The 26,106-nt window shown below is 37.0% G+C and overlaps 3 protein-coding genes across 3 annotated transcripts in view; 2 read left to right on the forward strand and 1 right to left on the reverse strand.

Moving 5' to 3' along the window:
• PYGO1 (pygopus family PHD finger 1) overlaps positions 1–6,943 on the forward strand; it is a 20,831-nt gene extending 13,888 nt beyond the window's left edge. The window contains exons 4-5 of the mRNA XM_009994542.1: positions 3,728–3,813; positions 5,512–6,943. Of these exons, the coding sequence (XP_009992844.1) occupies positions 3,728–3,813; positions 5,512–6,633 (1,208 nt within the window). The 3' untranslated portion in view covers positions 6,634–6,943. The remainder of the gene's footprint in view (positions 1–3,727; positions 3,814–5,511) is intronic.
• An 8,884-nt stretch (positions 6,944–15,827) lies between these two features.
• DYX1C1 (dyslexia susceptibility 1 candidate 1) lies at positions 15,828–22,647 on the forward strand. The gene is made up of 8 exons (XM_009994421.1): positions 15,828–15,950; positions 16,501–16,648; positions 17,044–17,177; positions 18,383–18,620; positions 19,333–19,478; positions 20,121–20,230; positions 20,933–21,086; positions 22,594–22,647. Exons 1-8 carry the CDS (start codon positions 15,828–15,830, stop codon positions 22,645–22,647), a joined length of 1,107 nt encoding a protein of 368 aa, XP_009992723.1.
• A 2,252-nt stretch (positions 22,648–24,899) lies between these two features.
• Positions 24,900–25,256, reverse strand: LOC104385903 (chromosome unknown open reading frame, human C15orf65). Its single transcript, XM_009994422.1, has one exon. It carries the CDS (start codon positions 25,251–25,253, stop codon positions 24,900–24,902), a length of 354 nt encoding a protein of 117 aa, XP_009992724.1. The 5' UTR covers positions 25,254–25,256.
• Between the last annotated feature and the right edge of the window lie 850 nt (positions 25,257–26,106).

Raw genomic sequence — 26,106 nt, forward strand, 5'->3', positions numbered from 1 at the left:
GGGCGGTGCGGGGGCCGCCTTAAGTTTGCAGGGTGAGGCCCGGCCGGGCCCCGCGGGCTCCCGCAGCCTCCGGGCCTTGATATGCAAAACTCGGGGCTCGCTCTGCGCGCAGATGTGGCCCGCGAGTGGAGGCGTGCGGGTGCGTGGTTATGCCTGTTGTGTCTTTCTGGATGTGCTGGCCATTAGTATGCAGCGTGCATACTGCTGGTGCAAGGGAAGACGTCGGCAGTGCCACATGTCCGAGTGAAGTGTTGATGCAGAGCCCATAAATCACACTTGGAGTGTTCACTTCTCTACTCCTGGTCTTGCTCTTGTGCTTGATTCTAGTTTGGGGTTTGTTTTTCTCTTTCTGGGATATGAAAAATTTGTCGAAATTTAATAATAGCAGCGTTGCATGGCTTTAGTGAGGTCTGAAGTGCGTTGCTTTGAAATGTGTGAGGAGGATAGAAATCTCTGCTGACTCGGGCTGCGCAGCTGACTTCAATGGCAGTAGCACATCAGTCTGTGCAGCGGTGCTTGTGCCCTTGTAGTCCTTAAAAACAGAAATGTGTTTCTGAATGAAATCATGGAAGACAGGGTGACCAAGTTGGGTGAGAAACACGGCAGAATAAAAAGATCTGCCATTTATTGCATCTCTTCATCTCCTGATTTGCCCTTGAAATTCTATTGTTCTTGATGTTTTAAGCTTTTTTTTATGGTTGGGTAAGTGGGGAAAAGTGTGGATTCTGCTTTGCGGGTTGTCATTGATTTACAGTGTGCTTTTCCAAAACTGCTCTAGTAACAGCTGGATTGCAACCTTGAGAATCAAAATATGCAGCAATGTTACAAGGGAGACTGGGATTCATTAGACTCCTTCACTCTCAATCCCTGTTTCTGCAAATATTTAAGTACATGCAGTTTCACATGCCTGAGTTACCCACTGAGTTCCATGTGATTACTGCTTAATATCAAAGCTGTTTACAGTATCAGGGCCGCAGAATAGGCTCACCAAATCTGGTTGAAATTAGACTCTTTTTGGTTTTCTGTCCATAATGAAAAGTTTATCCAGCCACTTAGGTTTATTGGGAAAACATTTTTTTTTTTTTTTTTTAAACTGAGCTAAAGCACTGTTTAAAAAGACTCTGGCATTCATCCTGCAAAAACCTAGACAGAGATGTGTCAGTGAGTATGGAAATAATCCATAGTGTATTTGCAGTATCTTGTATGGCATAAATTACATGCAAGGTCATAATCTCTTAAGGTAGAAACCAAACTACAAGCTGGAGTTCTCCTAACACTGAAAATGTCTATCTTGTGTAAGTGTGATGTAAAAAAGAATACAGGACTTACCTCTTCATAAATATAAATGGCTGAAATACTGAATATCTGATATTTAATAAAGGAATAGGTTATCAGGTATGTATTTGTATCTCTAGATCCATTACAAGTATGATGTCCCAATCAAAAAGATTGTATTTTTCCCTGGATAATTAGTCTCAAATAATGAAATAATTTTTGCACCCTCAGTGCAACATTCCAAAATTCATAGTACACCTTTTAATGATACTGTGTGGTAGGTAGCAAAAGTGACTTTCAGGAAAGTTTATTTTGGCTGCTTGAAAATGACCCTTATTCATGTTTTTTTGGAGGTATGCTAGGACTAACATTCTGTTTCCTTTCATGTATAAACTAAATCATTATAAATTCCACATGGAAAACGCAAATTCATAGGGTTAAATTAAATCATTGGCCTCACACAGTAAGACTGAAAATACAAAAGCTTTGTACCTTTCCAGACGTAGGACGCAGTCCTGCAAACCTAGGCATATGAATGGCTTCACCTCTAATTAATTCACACAGAAATTGGTGGAACTTGTTACTGGAATTCTGATACCCATATGCTTATGTTTTTGAAGACTGGTATTCCAAAGAGGGAATTTATACTTAATTTTATAAAGTTTTAACTTATGCTACACTAAAACAGTACTTTTGTATGATCATCAGTAATCTGCTTGATCTCAGGTTTACTAATAGGTACTGCTAAATGTTGACTTTATTGAAAGAAATCTGGATATTTGTAATGTATCAATGGTTAATGTTGTTTATGTATTAAGAATACAGGACCATGATCAGAGGTGTATTTCATGCAGTTGTGAGGAGTTCTGTTGACAGTACCATCTCCCACTGAATTTGTGATAAGTGTGTGGGAATGTTGGAGAAGAAACTAATGGAAAGTGCAGGAACAGTTTTGAGCACATAGTTTATTGAGAAGATGATTTATAGAGTTGAAATTTAAGGGAGATTTGTCATCATTCTTTATGCTGTGATTATTTAGTATCCATAGTTAATGCAGTGGTGGTGCTTCACAGCACACCAAGTACATGCAGGATTTTATATTCTAAATCAAGGCAAATAAAACTCTTTTAAAAAAATGTAATCCCTAGTTACTCAGATGGTTGGTTAGCCCATGATACGCTAGGCTCAAGTCTGAGTTTATTTTGAGAACATGATTGTGACTTTGTACCATTATGCTTCTTTGCATAATATTCTTGATAATTCACAGTTATCTTCAGGTTGCCTTCAGTAATAAAGACAAACCCATGTGTTCAGCCTTGTGCTTGCAACTTGATAAATTTTAACTTGTATTCTGAATATGAGTTTTAAACAAATGGCATGACATTTTAGGTTGGATTTTTACTGTTCCTATACTGTTACTATATTTTTTTATTTATTTAGCAAATAAGCTAGTATCATAATGGACCTGGTAAAAATGAACTAGCATACAGTTTCTAATGTAATGATGTTCTTAAAGTGCTCCTCTCATATCACTAGAAAGTGATTTTCATACTTCTGCTCAGGGTTTGCTTTGTGTTCCTATATGATGGCAAATCTTGAGCCCCATGAAGGCTGACTAGCAGGGGTACTAAGGAATGTGCTAGATTCTTGTTTGTTTGTTTGTTTGTGTTTTTCTGTGGTCTAACTAGAGTTTTAAAAATGAAAGCCATGATTTATACAACTTTGAGACTTGTCCCACTGTTACCAAAGGTGAAGAATCATCCCAGGTGAAGTGCAGGTGTGTCTTTGTATTGATCAGAATAAAGTCTGACTGAGTGATCAATAAAATGAACATTCTTTATGTCTCTTTGTGCCAGAGCAGCTGTGCTCAGTTATTTTGTGAGCATTACACAGAGTAGGGCAGGTTCACTTAGAGCTCCTCTCATTTTTGGCAGGTGTCTTTTTATTGGATTAAGTCTTGCATTTAGTGAAATTGAGGTCTGATAACCTGGAGATCTGTCTAAACATCATGGCAGGTTTTCAGTGGTTTTCATTCATGGATCTACTCCTGTTTGCTTTTCCTTTCATGGCATATTGTAATGTGCTGTTGTATATTGGTACAGAGATGAATCTTGGGCATGGTTTTAAGCAGTTATTTTGTAAGTTTTATGCGTTATGCGAGCAAGAAATACTTCTAACTGGTGAAGTGGAGATGTTCCGAACCAAGGGACAGATAAAGATAAAATAAATGGAAATGTTTATTCCACCCGTAATGAGCATGACTTGGACATTAAGGTGGTAATAGGAAAAGATAGCTGTATACCAGCTATGTACTCCTTAAGGACTTGCAATGTAAGGGACCAGAAGTTCAGTATTTTTAAAAGTCATCTGTTACTATGACAGATAGAGGCAAACTTAAAATACAATCTGTAAGAAAATTAATGCAGTATTGCACTGATTGAAATTTTTTTAGGTGGTGACAGTGGATTGGATGGGTTAGGAGGACCAGGAGTACAACTTGGAAGTCCTGATAAGAAAAAGCGCAAAGCAAATACACAGGTAAATTCCCTTTGGTTTCTTTGATTTCTTAATAAATAACACACTCAGATATTGTTTGCTGTTATGACTATCTTGCATTGCTCAGAATATCAATCTACTCTCACAAATAGCAGCTACATACAAAATATTTCAGTTGTACTGTGAGGCTGAAATCTTCATAATGCTAGTTACTCTCATTGAAGTTACTTTGAACTCTGTAGGTTGCCAAAGACCTATAAAGAGGTATTTTACCATATGGATTTGATTCTGAGACAGACTTTCTCTTAATGACTTTGTAGCCTTTGTTAGAAATCTGTACAGCATGAGCAGTTTCTATGAGACTACTTTTCTTCTTAATATTAGTCTTATGTGTGTAAGTTTGTGGACTAATGGATCAGTACAGTTTGTTAACGCTTTGACCAAACTCGTGGCATATTCCCCAAGTGATTTTCAGGCAAAAGCTGTGAGGCAGGTTTGGTTCCTTTCCAGTGAATCTCTGCAATATGACATTTCTATACAGTTTCTGTTTCCAGAAAAGAAAGCCTCCATACAAAGCATCTAAAACATTTAAGTATCTGTATTGCAGAATTTTTCTTTGTGTGTTCATCCAGCTTTGAATTAGAGTTACATGTTAATTTGGTACTGCCCAGTGAGAGTAGTTTTATTTATGCAGGTCAAACAGTCACTCTCCATTAGGCCTGTCCAGATTCCATTGAGATGTGTATTGGTTTTCTTAATTTTTGTTTTATTTTAAAGTAGGCATGGTGAAGCTTGCTCTGAGAAATATTTTATTAACTTAAAGGTTTCAGACTTCTTTCTTGGTGGAGCTTTCCTCGTGTTCTAGAATGGTGGTAACTGTCGAGGGCATGCAGAAGAGTTTATTCTCTTTTCTTACAAAGTTCAAAATCTGCAGCATAGCAGAAGTTTTTTTGGAAAAAAAATTGTTCAGTCTAAGTTTATTAGTATTTAGGAGGAAATGCTGTCTTTGGGCGCAGTTAGCATGAGTGTGAACCAGCTGTATGCTCCCTACAGGCCAGTCTAGAATGCAATTCAATTGTATAGCCACTTGGATGGCATTTAAACAGCCTCTGGGCTCCATTAAACACTTGATTATGCTCTGTAACCAGAAATCCTTGTGTTTTGTACCTAATGGCTGTGCTTTGCAGACTGTCCACAATCACTGAATGCTCATAAGGGTAGAGAATGCTCATAAGGGTAGAGAATATGCAAGATTCCTACATGCTGACTCCTATGTTTTACATACCTTTTGTCAGCGTTATAGTAAGATTAGGTTTATATATCCTCATAGAATTGGGTGTCTTAAGATATTCATTAAAATGAACCCAAAAGGAATCTAAGGAAATGCTTAGGATCTGCTTTTCAACATTAAGTGACACATGGCTTTCTGTTTTATTGCTTTCCTTAAGAAATAGAAGTCAAGTCTCATATCAGGTAGTATTTTCAGAAGCATGGTTGTGCAACTGCAGTTTTTAAAACACTGGGATTACTATAAATCACCATGTTATCTGGAGCCCAAACTCCTCTCTTGCCTCTGTACTGAAATTTCAGACAGCCTGGCAGGGTACAGGGGGTGATCTTTACACAACAGCTGAGCAGTTCTTTTAGCAGTAGTGCTGCTAATCCAGGACCTTTGCGGTTGGTCTGTCTTGCAGGGAAATACAAAAACTAATTTAAATGTTGTATTTAAAATATTTTTAGGGATCATCATTTCCTCCTCCGTCTGAATATGCTCCACCACCGAATCCAAGCTCTGACCACCTTGTAGCTGCAAATCCATTTGATGACAACTATAATACTGTATCTTATAAACCACTACCTTCAGGAAATCCATATTTTAGTAATCCTGGTTATCCTGGCTTTGGAGGTTATAACACTTTTAGAATGCCACCTCACATGCTGCCCAGAGTGTCCTCGCCATATGGTGGTTCTTATTCCCTCAGAAATCAACCGCATCCAATTCCTCAAAACCCCGTGGGAATGGGTTTTAGTCGACCTCACTCTTTCAGTTTTGGTCCACATGATAACCCAGCTTTTGGGAATCAGTCACCTTATAGTGGTGGTCAAATAAATCAAAATGTCAATATGCCTGGTCAGCACTTTAGACCAAATCCTGGTGAGAACTTTGGTCATTCTGGTCAGATACCTCACCCTGATGTGCCATCTAACTTTGGTCCTGGAAACAATCCCAATTTCCCAAGTTCTCAGCTAGAGTCAAACCATTCTTTTGTTCCTCCACCAAACACGTACAACCAGACTAAATCATCAGCACAAAAGCAAGACTTTAGTCAAGGTGCAATCAAAGCATCCAGCCAGAACACTGCTGCTCATCAGCATCATCACAGGACAGAGGACATTGTGAGTCAAGGTAACAGTGACCTAAAAAATGTTTCTCGAAACAATGTGGTAAATCAGGATAATAGCCATTCTAATAGTGCTGAAAACACAAATGCTGGTCATTCAAATGGGACTCAGAGTAAGTCCCGCCAGCCTCGAGGTACTGCTGAAGGATGCAACTCTGAAAAGAGCAGCAAAACACCCCTTCATCCCAGTCGCCATGGTCACTCATCCTCTGAACCCGTCTATCCATGTGGAATTTGTACACATGAAGTTAATGATGACCAGGATGCCATCCTGTGTGAAGCCTCTTGTCAGAAGTGGTTTCATCGGATCTGTACAGGCATGACTGAGTCAGCTTATGGCCTTCTTACAGCAGAAGCATCAGCAGTGTGGGGTTGTGATACCTGCATGGCTGACAAAGATGTCCAGTTAATGCGTACCAGAGAGACTGCAGGACCACCTGCCTTGAATACGGATGGCTAACTACCTGCATAGGTCGTGGTGGCTGAAATACTTGCTATCAAGATCTGCTTACAAATTGGGTACTTCACTTTCTGCAGACAATCAGTTGTGTTTGATTGCTGTCATCTTTGTTTTTCCCTGATCTGTTTTCATTCATGAACTTCCATCTCAGCTTTTGTACTCTTAGTTTTATGTGTGCAAATGTTTTACAGGATGGATTAATTATTTTTCTGATGAAACTGCAAATCATAACTGACAACTGGTCAGAAGTAGGATGTGCATTGAGAATGTTACTGAAGGCAAAAATGTGCCTGCATGAATAGCCCGTGATTTGCTAGAGTTAATGTGTTAACTAACACTAGCATTTAGTGCTCTGTTTTAATGGTACTATATTTGCAAGTACTCATTACATTTATTTTTTTGGGGGGTGAATATCCATTACTGATGTTCTTGCTTTCCTTTCTTTGAATATAATGGAGATGACATGGAGCAATGTGCAGCACTAATAGTGTTTATTTTAGGGTAAATGCAGAGGATTTAACACGTGCTTTTTCCTATTTTTGAAGTAAAGCATTAGCACACTATTCAAGAATTGATGACTTCATGCTTAGTAACACAATGAAACCCGCTAACTCTTACACATCTATATTTCCTTGAAAAGGCAATGATCTCTTTTGACTTCTTAGCAAATGCTTACTTCCTGAAGATTTTTGTTAGGTCTTTGCAATACTTGGAGATAATTACAAAATATTACTACATTGGAGAAAGAATACATCCAGTTTATGAAGTCCAGTGCTTTAAGTCTAGAGAATACCAAAATTAGGGTTGGATATGTAACCTTAGTTCATTTATCTTAGCACATACATCAGGATACAGTCTCTGCTTCTGTCATGGTTGTGCAGTCCTGCATGTCTCATCCTGTCTCACTGAGGTTCTAGCCTCCTGCCTCAGTGCTGCCTGGGAATTGGGAATGACCCCGTGGAGGGAAAGCCCTGCCCATCTTCTGGGGCTCTCAACTAGAGCCTGCTTGATCCTTCTGAGCTTACACAGTCTGTTTAGCATGGAGGAGGGTGCAAGGCAATGGCGGATACTCAGCACAAGCTCTGAATTGCAAGTTAATTTGGCCAGCAAAGTCTTAAAGCTGAATTTCCCCCTCAGCCAGCCTTGCAGTGAGGGTGTGAGAAGTCTAGAGTGAAGAAAAACATAGCTTTCACATCAATTAAGTTTAGCTCAGATCAGGAGCAAATGATCAGTTGTTTAGCTTTTTTGCTAAACTTTGTATCTTACTGACAAATATGAATGGTACTAGAGCTTCACGTGTGATGCTAAGAAATCTGTTCTAATATGGCTAATTTCCTCTTTATCTCAGAAATAATCCTTCCCCTTTTTTAATGTGGGGAAACATCTAGTCTTGAAGACTTCAGCCTTAGCAATGTGATAAAGTTGCATATACAACTGAAAATTAGTGTTTCTGCAGAGAGAAGTGTTTTCATAAAAGGTGGCACTGCAATAACAGACTCTGCTTGTAATACCACTGTGATGGAAACTTAGTTCTTAATCAGCAATTAAATCATATGTCAAGCATTGTAGGTAATAGTCATGTTCCTTAATATGATACATTGTTCAGGTCTATGGGGATGAGTGATGTAGGGGCCTATATAGACTACAGTAATCTATATAAAGAGATCGTTTTTATCGTAAGCTATGCTAATGGATAAAAAGTAAGGCCTGTTTGCTAGTTCACCATTGCACTGGATTTTAAATGGGCTCTACTGTGATACTTCCCTAGAAAATACTGTGCAGATCTACATAACTGTCCATGTTTTAAAAGTTTGATAGACTTCTTAACTGGAAAAGTGCTGTGTTGCCCAGGTTTTTTGTCTTGCCTCTCATCAGGAAAAAGGAAATAATGTCTTGAGAGTAAATGACACAATTCATATCTTGAGGATTTCCTGTATGGAGATGTAGAGAATGTCTAAGGCAGATCCATGTATTTTGTTTTCATCACTATTTGCTTTATTTAGTACAGAGACTAAACTTAATCTTGTTTTCCAGTACCTGAAAGAGGCCTATAAGAAGGCTGAGGAAGACATGTTCACAAGTGCATGTAATGATAGGACAAGGGCTAATGGTTTTAAGCTAGAAAAGGGTAGATTTAGGTTGGACATTAGGAAAAAGTTACTTAATGTGAGGGTGGTGAATCACTGGAACAGGTTGCCTTGAGAAGTGGTGGAGACCCCATCCCTGAAGACAGTCAAGGTCAGGCTTGATGGGGCTCTGAGCAATCTGGTCTAGTGTGAGATGTCCCTGCTTACTGTAGGGGGGTTGGACTAGATGACCTTTAGAGGTCTCTTCCAACACAAGACATTCTATGACTCTGTTATTGTTTTGTTAGACGTGTGATATTTAAAAACAAACAACCAAAAAATAGCTAAGCAACAACCTCTGTTACAGAGATCTATTATTCAGTAGTTTTCCTAATGACTGACTGACTATTAGAATTTGCTTTTGGTCACTTAAAGTAGAAATTATACCAAACCTTGCTGAGATACATTTGTTCCTCTAGGAATCAATTTCATCCTTGCAACAATTTGCACTGTGAAGGTAGTGGAGCTGATTCAGACTTGGAGCAACATAAGTTAAATAAAAATTTTTGCTTGGTGAAAATTTAACAAAAGCTCCAATGATGATATGGTTACCCAGATGTGCTCTTCACAATAGCTTTCCCACTCCCATACCCCCTTCCTGTTGTGAGAAGGTATTGGGGGCATTTGTTCTCAGAAGTCCAATTAATGTTTTAATATTTTGGAGCAGTTGTTGTATTTAATATAGCCATGTATTTCTTAGTCTCTTCCTCAACCCTACATGAAGTTAGGCAAGTGCTTTTTGTATTAGCTAGCAAGACATCAGAATTTGTGTTCTTACAAACTTCAAATCAACTGGAGTATCATTTTATAAGGCCTTCAATTGTGTATTTGTGACACTTACTCTAATAATGTATTTCAGTTTTTCTAAACTGGTACTATGTTTGGTTTGTAGCCTAGTAATTTTTCTGCTTTTATTAATCTACATATTCAAGGCATTAGCAAATGTCAGTTGTATCAAATAAAAACAAATTAACAACAAAACCAAATGTTATCACACTGGTCATAGAGATATGACTAATTAGGATCTCAAAAAATCACCCAGCCAATATGCTTGCCCTATGCTCTTGGCATACCTGGACTCTTTTATCTAGAGAGAGGCTTATACTTTTTCTCTGAATGTGTTGGCTAGTAGTAGTTCAAGTATGCACAGGAAAAACAGCAATCATGTTTTGTTAGTGAGCTACTAGGAAAATATCAGCTGGTTAGATTTAGAAATTAGTTATAGAAGGTGGGTGGGAGGGAGGGTTGTTAGAATAGGTGAGGTTTTTTGTAGTACTCTACATAAAACAATTTGTATTGAACTACCATGTGCTTCTTTCATTACTAGTGATTTAGACTGTACTGGTGCTGCACACCAAAAATATTGCAAAGATTTTGTAAATCTTACAAACCTTAACGGTTTTGTGGGAGATGCCTGTGTCCTTTTGTCCTTTTTAAATAGCTCCTTTTTTTATTTCCTTTTTTTTATTTCCTTTTTTTTCTTTCCCCCCCCTAGGCTGAAATAAATAGGTAAATGCTGTCTAGAACTGACCTTAATACTTAGGGTTTTGGTTGTTCTGTTTTCTTTTGCCAGAGACCAGTTTTAATGAGGAAGTATGTAATTTTCTCTTTAAAATACTTGCTTTATTGGTGTCAGAGTGACAGTGCTGCATATAGGCTAGAGGCTGGGTATCAAGAATCCTGTTTCTGGCTCTTTTACTGATCCCTTCTGCAACTTGAGACAAGGAGGTTAACTGTGCCACAATCTCTTCTTTCAGGTGATCAAACTAACACTTACTTTCTGAGGGTGTTTAGAGGCTTAATTATTATTTGAGACCTTCAGGTTAAAATAAAGGAAAGTAATACAGTTTCCTGTATTTAAAACAAAATTAGGATTGTAGGGCCTGCTCAAAGAAGAATTTACTTTGTGACCTCTGGAGTTTTTCTTCTAAGAACCAGTTTCGTAATCACATTTTTCAGGCTTAACTTCAAGCATGTAAGAATTAACGAAGTCAGTGGAACTGCAAGCACATAGTCAAGATCCTTTCAAAGTGTTTGCAGTTTGGGGCCTATGATGTTTGCAAGTTAAATGCTTTTTATGGTTTGAGATTTTTACAAAATCGATGGTGTTCAAATGTAGCACCTTTTAAACATTTGTCTTTATGCCAACTTAGTACAATAACACATCTGCATTAAAATAACCCTTTCATTTTATAAATAAACATTGCCTGGCAGTAAAAGTATTGGTGTAACATTAAAAAAAAAATAGAAGTCATGCTTCTTATCATGTTGTATGTGACTTAAATGACTGTTTCATATTAAAACTAATCTTTCCTTATGTACTGCTTAAATATACCTGTTTTGGGATATCAGTTCAGTACTTTTTATACAATCTTGAATGTGTTCCACATTGGTGACATGTATTTTTGCAACAACTCTTTTTGTTTAGCTTTTAAATTAGAGCATGTCTGAAGTAATACATGCATTGGTGCTGTGGTGTGTGGCAAAGTTAATGTATGTAATTCAAATTGGAAAAAAGTTTCCAGACTTTGTCCAACATTAACCCTGTGGCCAGGGATTAAATTACTATGTAATACAAATTATTTCATATCATGATGTGTTTTAAGCTACTCTATGAAGTATATGAAACATTATTGTTTATGGATTGGTAGCTGCTGTGGTATCTTGCATAGAATGAGGTATGATAGATGGTAGCAATTAATGGTAATTAAAAATTACTACCTTTCAGAACACACAGCACTTACGTGCATTGTCATCTTGTTGCCATAACTGTTAGTATGAATTTATTAATACTATCCACTGACAAATGGGTGAACATCTGGTAATAAGCTCATGGGTGTGAAAATTCTATCCTAACACTCTTTACTTGGTTTACAAAACATGGAACTTTTTTATCTATTGAATGTGATTAGACACATGCAGAAGGATGTAGAACTGGATGTATTTTAAAGTTATTCTGCAGTTACTGAGTTTTGTCTGAAGCTTTCTATATTAGAATAGACTCTTCCTTAAAACTGGAAAATTAAGTGTACTTAGCAGAACTCTTAAGGCAATATAACTATCCTACACTACATCTTGAGTTACACACATTCGCTCCTTTGTATGGAACTCCTCAGATTTCTTGTTGGTTTATGCTTTATATAGAAATAAAGGGACCCTTTATTGTCTTAGTGTTACGTGTCATCAGTTCTGAGGTAATTAATACTGAATGGTGTTCAGCCCCTTAGAGGTGCTGCCTATAGCTTAAAGTCTTCAATGTTGCCCTTAATTTCCTGGTTCAGAAATATCTTATCCCAACATCACAGGGAACACCTATTTTTGTACTGTTTGCCCTGTGCGATTAATTTTCAATTTTTATGGTCAAAAAAACTTTCTGCCTCAAAATACTCTGTGATCCAACACCACCTTTTTACTCTGAGGTTTGTGCACTGTAATTCAGGAATTGCTGTGTTGAGGACAGTATGGGATTGGAGTCATGAGAGGTGGTTGTGTCTGTTCTAGACGCTCATCTTCTGAAGGATGGTCTGAGTCTGAACTTCCATATAATTTAAGGAGGGCAAGCTTTTAGTATATTTATTCTCTTTTTTTGCCTTGATTTTTTTTTTTTTTTTCTGAAATGTGAAATAATATGGAGTTGATGAGTTTTTACTTAAAAGGCAGTCTCTTCTCCAAGCTTTTGTATATGGCCTTTAAAACACACACACTGTTTTTAGGGCCTTCTGACCTGGATTTTTTGCCCACATTCTCCTTTCAGTGTAAAGATGAGTTGAAAGAGCCAAGTTACCAATCTACTGCCATCCAAGCAATGCAAAATATAAGCTGATTAAGATTGTTGACATTTACTTTTTTTTTTGTTAATAACAATGTGATATTTTACTTTTTAGAAGAACATATATCAGAATCTGAGTCAAGTGTTCCTGGAAAATGTGTGTGGTAGATTTTGTCCGGTACTGTATGTAACTTTATTGCTTTCTGTTGTCTGGTTTCAGTTTATTTTAAAATAAAGATAATTTTTGTGGGGAAGTAGCCTGTTCATTTTATGAAGATGATATAATGCCTAGATTCACTCTTCTGATGTTTTGCTTGTGAGAATGCATTTGGATAGGCATAATCCTGCAAGAAACAGTATGAAGTTGTTTTGTTCAGGAAAGACAGCTCCTGGCTCTTTTGGAGACGTCTTCTGGTCTGTAAAGGCATTAGTCTGAAGTAACTTCAAAGCAGATTAGAAGAAGTCTTGCACATAAACCATGTTTCTTTCATACAGGATGGAAGGCTCAGGCACCATTTGGCTGAACAGGTATTTGGATGCATTATTTTTAAGAGCTTTCTGCACTTGGAAAGAGATTGTGCAAATAATTCTTTATTCTAATTTATAGGATTATTACTAAGCTATTCCTGTTTGTTGAAATGCTAGAAATAACCAATACCAAATCAGTGCCTTAACAGTAATTTTTAAAAGCCACTGATGTGGGTCACCCCAATCCATACATGCAGAACTGTTTGTTGAAATAAGTAGCATCTCATAAATTGTTCCTGCTCTTCCTAAAAAATACAGAGGAATGAGAGAAATTAAGGAGAATTTAGACAAGATGGGAGAAAAAAAGGTTATTATGTTAAAGATAAGAAAATGTAAACTATTTAAAAGGATTGTTTTCCCTCCTCTGAAGCCATTGGAAATGAAATAACCCCTGGAACAGATATATGTATGTATTAACAACTGGAAGGTCCAGAGTATTAGAATTATTATTAAAATTTGACTGAAATATGAATCTCCATTCTTTATAGTACAGGAGATAATAGTTTATTAATAAAGTTTTCCAGAGAAAATGTTCTCTGCTTTCAGTACAAAGTTTCTTGCACTTTTGACTGGTAAGTTAGTGCCAACAAAAGAAAGATCCTAGTGGACCTCTCTTCTGGCTTATTTTGCAAAAGTGTCATAGTGAGAGCTCACTCATTTGTCCAAGGAAGCTAGCAGCATGGAATGTGTGTGGCACGGGTAGTGTTCTGCAGATACATGTTAGTACCACACCTTTAAAGTTGATCCAAGACCTTGCTTGGTTCCTTCTGTGTCTTTCAGCAGCTAAATCTCTTACTTTGACTTAGAGAAATGTTAGTGACATTTACTGTGTCTCCTACAAGTTAAATACATACCTTTCCGTTGGAGCTCTAGCTTTTAAGTAAATAAGACTTTTTTGTTAATGTGTAACTTGAGAACACCAAATACAAGTAACCAGAACTGTGTCCTGTCTTGTAAAGTGTGTACACATGGTATGTTCTGGCAGGAATAAATAATAAGCTGCTTCATTTCAGTATATTCTCTGTGATTAAATTAAAAATGACACCTGGATGACCAAGGCATTAGCAGAAGACCAGCACTCAAGAAATCTAAGGCTTTTATTGTCCAGGAATGACCTCTCCACAAGTGAAGGATGCATTCTGGATGACAACAGCTGCACTCTGAATTGGTAGGATTTGAGTTACTGTTACATTATAATAATTCTAGCCAATGCTGCCATTTGAACTCCTGATTTAAAATAAAACACAACCCCTTCCAACCCCCAACTCTTCTATTATTTCATCTAGGTAGCAGGCAAATAGGATTTTGAGTACTGTGTGCAGCTTCAGCCTCTCCTTTTCAATATAGTAGAAGTGGGAAAGCTTTGAAGGTCAGCAAGGGAGATAAAGGTATGTAAAATAAATGTAAGTAAGCTAAGAGTCTTTCTAGGAAAAAAATAACTTATATTGGTGTGGAGAAAGGTCTATACAAAACGGAATGGCACAGAAGGGTGCTTTTAACTTCCTTGTTTTGCCCTTGTCTGCACTTGAGTGAAGTTTGTCTTCAATATGGACAGCTAAAAGATTAAATCGAGGTAACATAAGACAGGTTCAAAACAAACAGTTGTGTTCTCACAGGAGAATCTTTCCTCAGGTTTATTTTTTTTGCATTTTAATTTCCTCTTAGAATTTCTTAGACTAATAGTAGTCTGTGTATGGAGACATCATGGTTTAAGTCCAGGTTCAGAGCTATAAACCACAGAGCTCTCGCCTGCCACCACTGACCAACACTCCTCATGCCATGGTGCAGATCCCACTGTAAGTCTGAAAATACCAATCCTGCATTGTGCTTTTATTTAAAAAAAAAGTAGTTACACGTGCTAAAAATACCTAACACGTTTTTGACTTTCAGTTAAATCTCTTTTCCACATGTATGTTTGAATGCTCATGTATGTTTGAATTCAGTTCTTAGATCCCAGTCCATGCAAGCATTTATCCAGATGGTGCTGGTGTGGGTGAGTTGAGTGTGGAGAATAACCCAGAAATCAAATCCTATCAGTTATGATGGATATCTTGCTTTGAAACTTTTAAACCTCTGTGGTATCTACTCATACATCTATAGATACAGACACATATATACATATACACACACACACACACCTAAATAGTAACCTAGTAACCAGTACTATTTGAACATTGCTTTGGAATATAGATAGTAGAACATAAAATATTACATCTTCAGTGATAAACATCAGAAATCTTAGCTAATGTGTATAATGTTTAACTCTTTTTTATTATATTTTAAAAGAAAGGAGTAAAACTAGACTTTTTGGTTTGGGATTTTTTCCAAATAGTTCTAAGTAATTATATACTTTTGAGGAGCTTAAATGTACCTCAACGTTTATCCAGATGTGTTTGCTTGCTTCAATCCATGTTCCCTGGAAGCAGTTGCTACACACTAGACTTGATGGTGGCAGATCCTGTGTGATGTTTGTTTGAGGAAGGCTGAGCAACCATGTGCAAATTACCTAAGTTTTTGGCAACAAAACGGACAATATTGCGAGGCAAAGGCACAGAGCTGCCAGCAGGACCTGATTGCTTTTAGAGGACATTTGCAAGTTCCGCTGTGTCGCTAAATCACTCCACAGCGGTAACAGTTTCTCCTAGCAGCTCAGACTGATGCGCATCCCTTCCTGGCGCGGCGCCTCCCGGGCGCAGCGGGGCCGGAAGTGTCGCGGCGGGCGCCGGAAGCGGCGCTGCCCTAGCAACCGGTGAGCGGCCGTGGCAACGGCAATGCCGGTGTGGCTGGGCGAGAGCCGCTGGCGGCAGAGCCCCGCCGCCCTCTACCTCTCACTGCCGCTGCGCGGCCTGCGGGCCACCCCCGACAACATCTTCTGCACCGAGCGGTACTTGAAGGTGGGGCCCTCGCTCGTCTCGCCGGGCTTGTGTCCCGCCGTGAGGCCGGTGTGCCCGGCGCCTGTGGCTGGGCCTTGCTTGATAGCCCCGTTAAATCCCACGCCTAACGCACCCCGGCAGCGCTGTCAAGTTTGTTATCTGTTATAATATTTAATCTATAATCTCTCTTTGTACGCTGCCGGCTGTTAAATACCTGTTGAACTAGAGATAACAGCTTTACCACTCTTCCTTCTTCTCGGTACTAACGCCCTTGCTACTCAGCAGGTGCCAGCTGCCTCTTCTCTCATAAAGTGCCTGCATTATACACATCTGCTTATAAATAATAATTCTAAATTTGAGGCCCACGGTTTCTGTTGCAGTGCTGAAAAACCAACATTTTCAATTGCTTTTATCTTTTTTCTTTATGATTTCCATACTGCAAATAAGAAAATTAGTTTTATCAGTAGCATGTGTTCATGAGGCTTACTGTGTCCTGGTTCTGAGCATTTTGAACAGTTAAGATTTAATTTAAAATGGTAAATATTAGTAAGCATGAATTATATTTTTATAGGTAAGCATCCCTCCCTATTTATTTGAAGCCATTTTATATGCACCTATTGATGACACAAATAGCACAGCAAAGATTGGAAATGGAGTCATTTTCTTCACTTTGTATAAAAAAGAAGTTGCCATGTGGGATTCCCTAACTCTAGTAAATGGTAAGTTCTCTCCTGTGAAGACTAGGTTGCATGGAAGAAACCCAAACTGTGCCAAAACTTTGCAAACTATAATAAGGAATAAGAAACTTCTGCTTAATACCTGCTAAATTAAATCTTGTTGTTCATTGCCAAAAATAGAACGTGTGTGAAAACAAAGAACAACTAGGTGCTGTAGTGGGCACAAAAGAAAACAATGTTTATTGTAAAATTTACATTTTGTGTAAGCAAATCTTAGTTTTTCTTTTGTAAACATGGGCTTGACTGTTTTATGGAATTTGAACTGTGTTGCATTTCCCCAGGCAAAGTAACAAAAGGAATCAGTTTTTTTTAATATGGTACATAACTGTAGAACTTCAGGCCTAAATCATTAAAATAGTTACAACTTGTTTTTTAAGCTAGCAAGGAGGAACTGCAATATATAAGAGAGAATGCTGTTTTACAAGCCCATGAAAAGGCAAAAGAGGAGGCAGAAGCAAAAAAAGTTACAAAACAGGAACACAGAAAATATGCCTTGGAGGCCACAATGAAGGTAAGTGTAGAAGGAACTCTACAAGACACATACATGTAAGCAATGACCAACTAATCTGGCAGCTGCTTAGCTAGATGTCCCTTAAAAATATGAAAAGTACCAATTATTTTTTTTTACAGTGGTGCTAAACATTGTTATTTCTTTGAACTTAAAACATATCTACTACCAAATATGAAAATGATACAGAAAAATGAGTGGTTGGACAGTGGAACAGGCTGCCCAGGGAGGTGGTAGAATCACCATCCCTGGAAGTGTTAAAAGAAATGTAGATATAGTGCTTAGTGACATGATTTAAGCACTGAACCTGTAAATTAGGTTATGGTAGGGGGATTTAGGGTATGATTGGACTTGATGATCTTCAAGGTCCCTTCCAACCGGGATGATTCCATGATTCAATTCTATTACTTATAAATGGCTATTTTCCATTAGTAATACTAAAAATTTTTTTTGGTGAGGAATTAATATTTTTGTCAGTTGAAAGGAAACTACATGCATGTTGCAGAACTAAATTTTTGTGGCCTTTCCATCAGTGCACAAGTTTAGTCATTTGGCACTGTCAAAATAACTGATTTATAAAAAAATATTCTTACATATTCATAGTTATGTTTTGCATCAGACTTGCTGTGATACCTTCTGTGTTTATATATCTTTGTTGTTCTGCCCTTTATGTGTATTTTGAGATTCATTCTTCAAAGGTTTGATGTGACTAGTCTGGTCACTTCATTTTTCCTTAAAAGGATTTTTAAAAGTAGAATGATATTTTAAGATTGCAAAAATTTGGACCAAAATGAGCTGCAGTGATTTACTTTAGTAGCACTGTTGTATCCATTCAGTCTCAAAGAGAAGAGGGGAAATATGAAACAGTGTATGCAAATGAAGCCATATATTTCACATTTCTGTGTATTCTAGAGATCAGGATTGGAATATGGCTAGGATTTTCACTGTTTACATGTAAAATTTATTTCTGAATGTGTCTGGATCATACCTGGGTAGTGGTAGCAAGATAGTTACAAGAGATGACTTCTAAAACTTATCAGAAATCTTTACTCTCCACATAATTTTTAAGCATCTTTCCTAACTCTGCTTGTCTGATCACATTAATGATGACACTACGCTTGGGACATGAATCTGGTAAGGGTAACTTTTACTTAGTCATCCTCTTATTGTCAGATGTTACATATCTCATTGGTTTATAATTCAAACAGCTAGAAGAAGCAGAAAGAAAGAGGATCGAAGCTCTGAAAGAAAAGGAGCGGCAGAAGGTCACTGAGGAGTTGGAGTTATGGAGAAAACAGCAAAAAGATGCTGAGAAACAGAGAGTACAAAAAGAAGAGGAACTGCATCAAGAAGTAGAGCAATTGAAGGAGAAGAAAAAGGAAAAAAATAATGAAACTAGGATTCCTAATGAAGGAACTTCTAAGTCCAGGCTCAAACATCCTAAAGGTTGTATTACTGGAGTGTATTTTGTAATTCTTGGAAGTGTGGGTATAGACTGAAAAGCCCCAGGTCTCTTAGCCTTTCCTCATAATACTAAATCGATTATTTTAGTTTGCAGTTGTTTTTGTGTCTTTATTTTCAGGCACTTTATTGAGCTAAAGCAAGTGAGTTCTTAGCCTTTGTTTGAAGTCTTTGGAAACACAAGGGCAGGTTTTTTTCTAAGCTTTAGAAAAGTAAACCAGAAAGCCTTTCTGACATTGTAATGCAGACTCTTTGAGGGTGGAGTTCATGTTACCTGAGGAAACCTAACTGCTGGATTTCCTAGAAATATGCCCTCTCCTTTTGCTCCCTCTATCCCATGACTTGGCCCCACAGAGAGAAAATTTGGGGGACTAAACCAAAAGAAAATACTTCATTTTTGTTTTGTTTGTTTTGATAAGGTTATTTTTAGCTTTTGCAGTTGCCTTGTCAGAGAATCATGTAAGTGACAGAGATGGTGGTGTAAGAGGAGCTTAAATTAATTTGTGACAGATGATAATGTACCCAGTAAATAGATGGCATGATGCAGCAGGAACAAACATTTTCTTGAACAAGCTGTTAGAGCCTTAGTTCTAATGTGCAGAATTTCTAAGTTAGGTATACTTTGGACTTTGGTAGAAAACCAGAAAAATCTCTTTTGCTTCATTTTTCATTTCCCGTACTCCAATTCTTTTCCCAGGTCATGGTTCCTGCAGCATTTTTTCAGACAATTTAAAAGAAGAACAGTTACCAGCTCCTCGGTCTGCTGCTACAATTGAAGTCAACTTTACAGCACGAGTTTTTCCTACAGCTCTGCGAGAGTCTCGTGTTGCAGAAGAGGAGGAGGTAAGGATTGCCCTCTGTTTTCGTATGATGCTTCTTACTGGCTTCATATAATTTACTGTGTATTCAGTTACCTGAATGTTACCCCTGTCCAGTGAATGTAACCTGTACAATACTTTTATCTTCCAAGTAAGGCAGTCTTATTTAAATTAAGATTTAAATAAGCACCTATAAAAATTATTTTCACCAAGCATGTGATTGTGCAAAGTAATAAATGGCATGTTCCTTTTTTTGGGAGAGAATACGAAACAAAAAAAAAAGCAGCAATATTAATTTTATTCCCTTAAGTACCTAATTTGAAATGTCTTTACTCTTAGATTTAAGATTCTTTAAGTTCTGTCTTCTTAAAAAGAAGCTCACAGTTGGCTCTTTTGAGCTCTATTAAATGAACACACAGAGTAATTGGGGGAGTTCCAAAACAAACAAAAATGTATTAGTCATGCAGTAACCTTCTCACATAGCAATAAAATATTTGGAGAAACTTGGAAGTTCTTTATATTTGACATTATTAAATATTTCTCTCTGTCCAAAATAAGTGGCGAATAGAATTCTTTTGGTAGGGGTGAGTGACGATATGAAAGCAAAATCCTGTTTTGGATTTGAGTTTTCCTTCAGAAAGAATACTTGCACATTGTGTATTTACAGTGGCTATGTAAACAAGCAGAAGCTCGAAGAACCTTAAGTGCTGATTTATCTGAGCTGGAAGATTTAAAAGAAGAGGAGAAGAACCCAGATTGGTTAAAGGACAAAGGAAAGTAAGACAGATTCCACTTGAACGTGTATTTACAATGAAATATTAGTTATGTAGTGTGTGTCAGTTGTTTAGTTTTGGTATTTTCTATTTATCCTCAAAGCAGATGATGAACGTCTACATAGCAGAGAATTTATTGACAGCTCACAGGGTTTGCATCTTACCAAGTTGTGAGATGTAATTGCTGAAGCTCTTGATAGACAAAATCATTGTCAACATGTAACGCATGAGGACAGTTGTATGAGGACAGTTAAGTCAGTGCAGTGTTATACCTAAGTGGATTTCCTTTCATTTGTACTTTTTATTTAGAGGTTAAATATCTGTCTAAAACAAACTTAAGAAGTTTAATAAAATTATTGGTACATTTACATAGCTGTGTTATACAGAAAGGTTTGATGAGGCAATCATAACCAGACACGTAGCTTTTAAAGTTAGTCCTGTGTTGCACAGATGTGTCCACTTCTTACTGTTCTTCACTGTTTTTAAGCAGTGACTGGTTTTGTTGTGTGTCTGTGTGCTATGTTGTCAGCATAAAGTTTAACTGAACTTCAGCTATGTTGTTCTCAGGAAAGGCTAGAAATGGCAATTTCCAAGAAAAAGCTGCTAAAACTTCACAAATTTGAGAATGAATTGTTAACAGTAAGTAGATATTTATGTTGTGACATATTGTTTAAAGTGTGTGTTTCTCTTTTTGTTTTCTCCTTAGCAAAATGTTTGCAACAGGAAACTATCTTGCTGCTGTAAATGCTTACAACCTTGCAGTGCAGCTAAACAATCAGCTTCCCCTGCTCTATCTGAATCGTGCTGCTTGCCACCTCAAGCTGAGAAACTTACATAAAGCTATTGAAGATTCCTCAAAGGTATAAGTCTGTAGGTTCTCAGACTGTCGTCTTGTACATGAGTGTGATTTGTAACTGTTCTGCTTCTGTTTCAAGCAGATCTGTAAATAATTATTAGTGTGATTCAAAAATTTTAAATTAAAAATTGATATAATGAAGCTATGGTGAAATATTAAGATTTGATAGTGGTTGATTAATGAACTTCCAGAAATTTAGAACAAAACAAAACAACAACCAAAACCAACTCATACCATGCTCCCACACATTTGGGACAAATATTTTGACTCAGGACATGTTTCTTTACAGGTAAAATATTGCAGCAATATATACACTTGAGAAAAAGATAACTTTTAGCAGGAAAAGAAAACAAAAGAAAATATACACAGATACCTTTTATATATGTTTGGGTGTTTTTCATTTTATGGGAAAGTAATAAACAAACACGTGATGTTGATGAGGAGGATGCCTTAAAAAAAAAACCAGACAAACCAGACATGTTTTAATAGCCATTTTTTTGTGCAATGAGAGAAGTGATCTCAGACGGCACCTGAATAAGCTGGATAAAGTCTTCCCAGAATTCTTATTTTTTGATCTACTAAGTACTTGAAGCTTTAAATTTGTTTTTTATAGTAGCTACTGCTACAACATATGTGCTCTTTTAGGGCTGCCTTTTTTTTTTTTTTTTTGTAGCATGGTATGTAATATCATTTATGAAGACAGAATTTAATATTTGACTGCAATAAACATTTAATATAGTATTTGTAAGTTTTTAGCTATGGCAATTAAACTGTATTTAGCAAACCATGGGGTGACAGACACAATTCTTTATGACTTGACATGCAGACCATTTAGTTAAATGTGAAGAGTTGTTTTCTATTTCTATTTGAATGGTTATTTTGTTACTGTATAGTAATAGTAATTAGATAAGATAAATGTGTTTAAATGAGAAAAAAAGAGAGTTGTGGAAAATCTTCCTCTGAATATTTTGGATGTTTTCATTTGTGAAGGCACTAGAACTGCTGACACCACCAGTTCCTGATAATGAGAGCGCTCGAGTAAAAGCATATGTAAGACGAGGAACAGCATTTTGTCAGCTGGAATTATATACTGAAGGTGAGACCTTGATTTTGTGAAAAAATGCACATGGATTTATAGTGACATGCAAGTAATTTCTGTTTAGCTGTTCTGCAGCACACTTGGAACACTCCCCTCATGCACACACACATATATAAGTGTATGTGTGTGTGTATGTGAATGAAGAGGCTCTGTTTTCATGTTTCAACACCCAGAAATGTTTGTGCAGCAGGGTGTTTCCACTACAATGTCTTACAAAATAACAGAAACAGAATTTAAATTTATTTACTGTCAGAAGTTAAACCTAGTGTAATTCTGATTCCATCTTGCCCAACAGTAAAACTCAAGATCAATACTTTATGCATTCGACTAGGGAGCAGTTCTTTCCAGTTAGTTGCTGAAGAAGATGTTCTTGCATTATTGATTGACATTGTTATTAATGTATCTGTAATAGGTCTCCAGGATTATGAAGCAGCTCTCAAGATTGATCCTAAAAATAAAACTATAGAAAAAGATGCTGAGAAGATTCGACACCTACTTCATGGAACAACACAAGATTCTTAATATGTATTTTAAAAAAAGGAACATTTTGACAGGGAGGCCTTTTGGAGGGTATGAGAAGGAATGTGAGTTCTCTTCAGTATGTTTTCTGTTTCGTTCTGAACACCTACAGAATTGGTAAAAGTTTGGATATATGAATAACTATTTTTGGAAAGTGTAGTATTATAATAAATAAGATTAAATATATTATATATGTATTGATACATTTTTGTTTTCTGGGAAATACTAGTGAGTTGAATATTAAAATGCTTTTGGTACTTGATTTAAAGTGACTCATAGCTAAATTATCTGGAAATATCTACTGAATCTAGATAATGTTTTTCAAACAACTTCAGTAGCTCCATATAGTCAACATCTGTTAACTTCTTATTATTCTGTTCTCCACCAAAGATGGAACAGTTGTGTGTTGTATGGTTATGGTTATAAGCTTTCTTCCTGTTGTTCATAGTGTTTGGCACATCTGAAACTAAGACAGGGAATTTAGATACTCTAATTCAGGCATCTAATTTGGAAAACCGCCACCTGGGAGCATAGAGGTAGGTTTTATGTCAAGGAGAACATGCTTTTTAACATTAAGTAATGTACATTGAATGTTTTCAGACTACTTTGAAACAACTTTTTGGCTGACCAAACAAGGTAATTGGAAAAATTATAAATCTTTAGTGTTGTATTGTAGTATATAGTAAATTAATCCTGTGAAAAATGGTCCTATCAATGAATATGACTTACTTCTTCCATCTTACTACAATTAGCAATCTTAAACTGTAACTGGAAAGCATATTCTAAAACAAAAACATTGTTATTTACTTGAGAATATATTTTTTTTTCTAGAGCTAGTGTTTTAATTTGTACTTTGTTGATATCTGCCAGTATCTCAGGGATATTATTGTGATTAAAGATTCTCAGAAACGAGAACATCCTGGTAAGGTTACAGATGTTGTAAAATTATATAAAACGTGACACCATGCTTTGAAGTCCTGCACCTGTTTTGGATAGTGGAAAAATGTAATTTAGAACTGTATTGTTTGTATAGATGTGTTAGCCTTTGTGTTACTGTGACAGTCTGAAACACTGGACTTGAAGTGGTTCTGTTTTGTTGAGCATTCTATCTAAATTCAACTACACTCCTTTCTGTAGCACTAAATACCATTTATGACTGATTTCTGTCTTCAGCAGAAAATGTGTTATGCAGGTATATGTTATTCTGTGTAAATTTTACACTCTTGGAACAGGGAGAAGGTGGCAGGTGTTGCTTCCACTTGCTTTACTTAGAGTCTTGAGAGAAGTGCTGAGGTGAGTCAGAAATGTTCCTTCTTTCCTACAGATACCTACTGCTTTGCAATGGAAGGGGGTGAAAATGCTTCCTTTATAGCAGCTGGAAGAAGGACAGTGCAGGAGCTTTAGTGCCTCAGTTGGGTCTAATGGTGTACTTGCCAAAATATGGCTATTTTCTTTAATGTAATTATTGAGGGGAAGTGACGGGTAAGGAAGGGAGACACTGGCAATGGGAAAAAGAAAATGCAAAGAAGCAGACACTCCTTTGAAGTTTCTGATCTTCTGTTTTGGATCCAGAACAATCTGTATACATCTATATATGCTGTTTGTGTTGGAGTGATTTGTTACAGCTAATTAAGGCTATTTTTGATGTAGACAAACACCTTTTTCTCCTGCTATGAAGTAGAAACAGTGCTTTCTTTAAAGGGTAGGGAACTAAATGTGCTCAGTGGCATGAACAGTATCTGCCTGTTTCATCTGATTATATTGGGAGCAAATGGATGTTAAACTTCTGACCTGAGCTGATGGTGTGTATACCATACACAGTCATATGCATTATGTTGATATTACTGTCCTGCGAAATAGAAATGTGGCAACAGACTTTAAGTTTTAAAATCAGAAAATACTTTAAGACAAAGAAACCTTCATGTCAACACCTCTTGCGCTTAACGTTTTCAATAAAAATAGAGATCCACGTTTATGATAGCAGTTCCAAAAGTTTTATTTTTATGGGCTTAGGTCTGAATGAGAAAACTGTATCATCAAATGGACTACATCCTTTTTGATACATCTTATTCAAACCAGCAAAACCAAAATAAATTGGATATTGACAGTTATTCCCAGAAGTACTGAAGTCAGTCAGATTTGTTTTCTTAAAGCTAAATGTCTAGTCTAGGTCTATGACAAAAAGATAGAGATGCACTTTTACAGAGTGTTCTGGAAATTCATGTTGTCACATACCCTGTTTCTGTCAATGGCAGTGTTTAAAGAGTTATTTTCAAATAACCCACAAGTGAGTAAGAGTTTTGAAAAGGTGTGACTCACTGGATGGTAAGTACAGGGTACCATCTGTGAGACAGCTGGTATAGCACCATATTCACTTGAAGTTGTTTTAAAGAGTAAAACCTGAGGCTTTGTCACAGAACCATTGGTCATGAGTGTTTTGGGGTCCAGCATACAGGAGAACACTGGATTGCCAGGATTTGCGCAGAGCGGCCGAGGAGGAGATGGCTTTTGCTCAGTGGTCAGACTTGATGGCAGTTCCTCAGCAGAAGTCATCTTTCCCTGCTAAGGACATGGGTTTAAATTCAGTCTTTTAAGTAACAGGGCAAAGTATTTCAAAGTTGTTAAATGTTTGTGGTCAGAGCAAATGTTGCTCAAGACGTATTGAAGTAAGTGCACAGTGGAGAGTGAGGAACTGAACACTGCTGACTTTTGACCTTATTTAGTAAACTGTGGACAGTGATAAATGGACTCATGTTGACTATGAAGTATAGTAAAAGATGTAATTTGCAACAACTTCTGCATTAGTGATAATCTTGAGCATAGAAAATACCTTTATGTGCAGCAGAACTAATTGGCATGGATAATAAAAATATGAAAGTAAGAATATAGCAAGGCTTTGTAGATGGTTTCAACTGGTTTTGACTTTTCTAATATATAGAAACATGTATGCTAAAACAAAGCCCTGAACAAACCTCCATATGACTATACTTCCTTGCTCATGTTCACATGCATGCATTTTTCCTAAATTTGGTAGGGAGTGAATTAACATGACATGCTTTTTAGCACGTTAATGGAAAGTGCTTTAATACTGTATTGATGAGCAAGCATGTAGTGCAACTGCAGTGAGCAAGGTACCTCCCTCAGGAAGCCATTCAAAGCCTGCTGTTCCTTGGGGGTGCCATGACATCTTTTTTGTTTCTCAATCATGTAAGCAATGAAAACAACATTTAAATTGCTAGCTTAGATAAAATTCAAGTAAGAAATTCTGACCTTTCCTTTACATTGTTTATTAACAAGGCCTGTTGTCTGCCTTTCGTTTTTTTGCCCCAATATTAGAGCACTGTTGAGGCCCTAATTTTTGGGCTTTAGGATGAGCTCGGGTCTGGGTGTGTGGCGGGGGGGGGGG

This window comes from Chaetura pelagica, unplaced genomic scaffold, assembly GCF_000747805.2.
Source record: "Chaetura pelagica isolate M959 unplaced genomic scaffold, ChaPel_1.0 scaffold222, whole genome shotgun sequence".
Classification (NCBI taxonomy): domain Eukaryota; kingdom Metazoa; phylum Chordata; class Aves; order Apodiformes; family Apodidae; genus Chaetura; species Chaetura pelagica.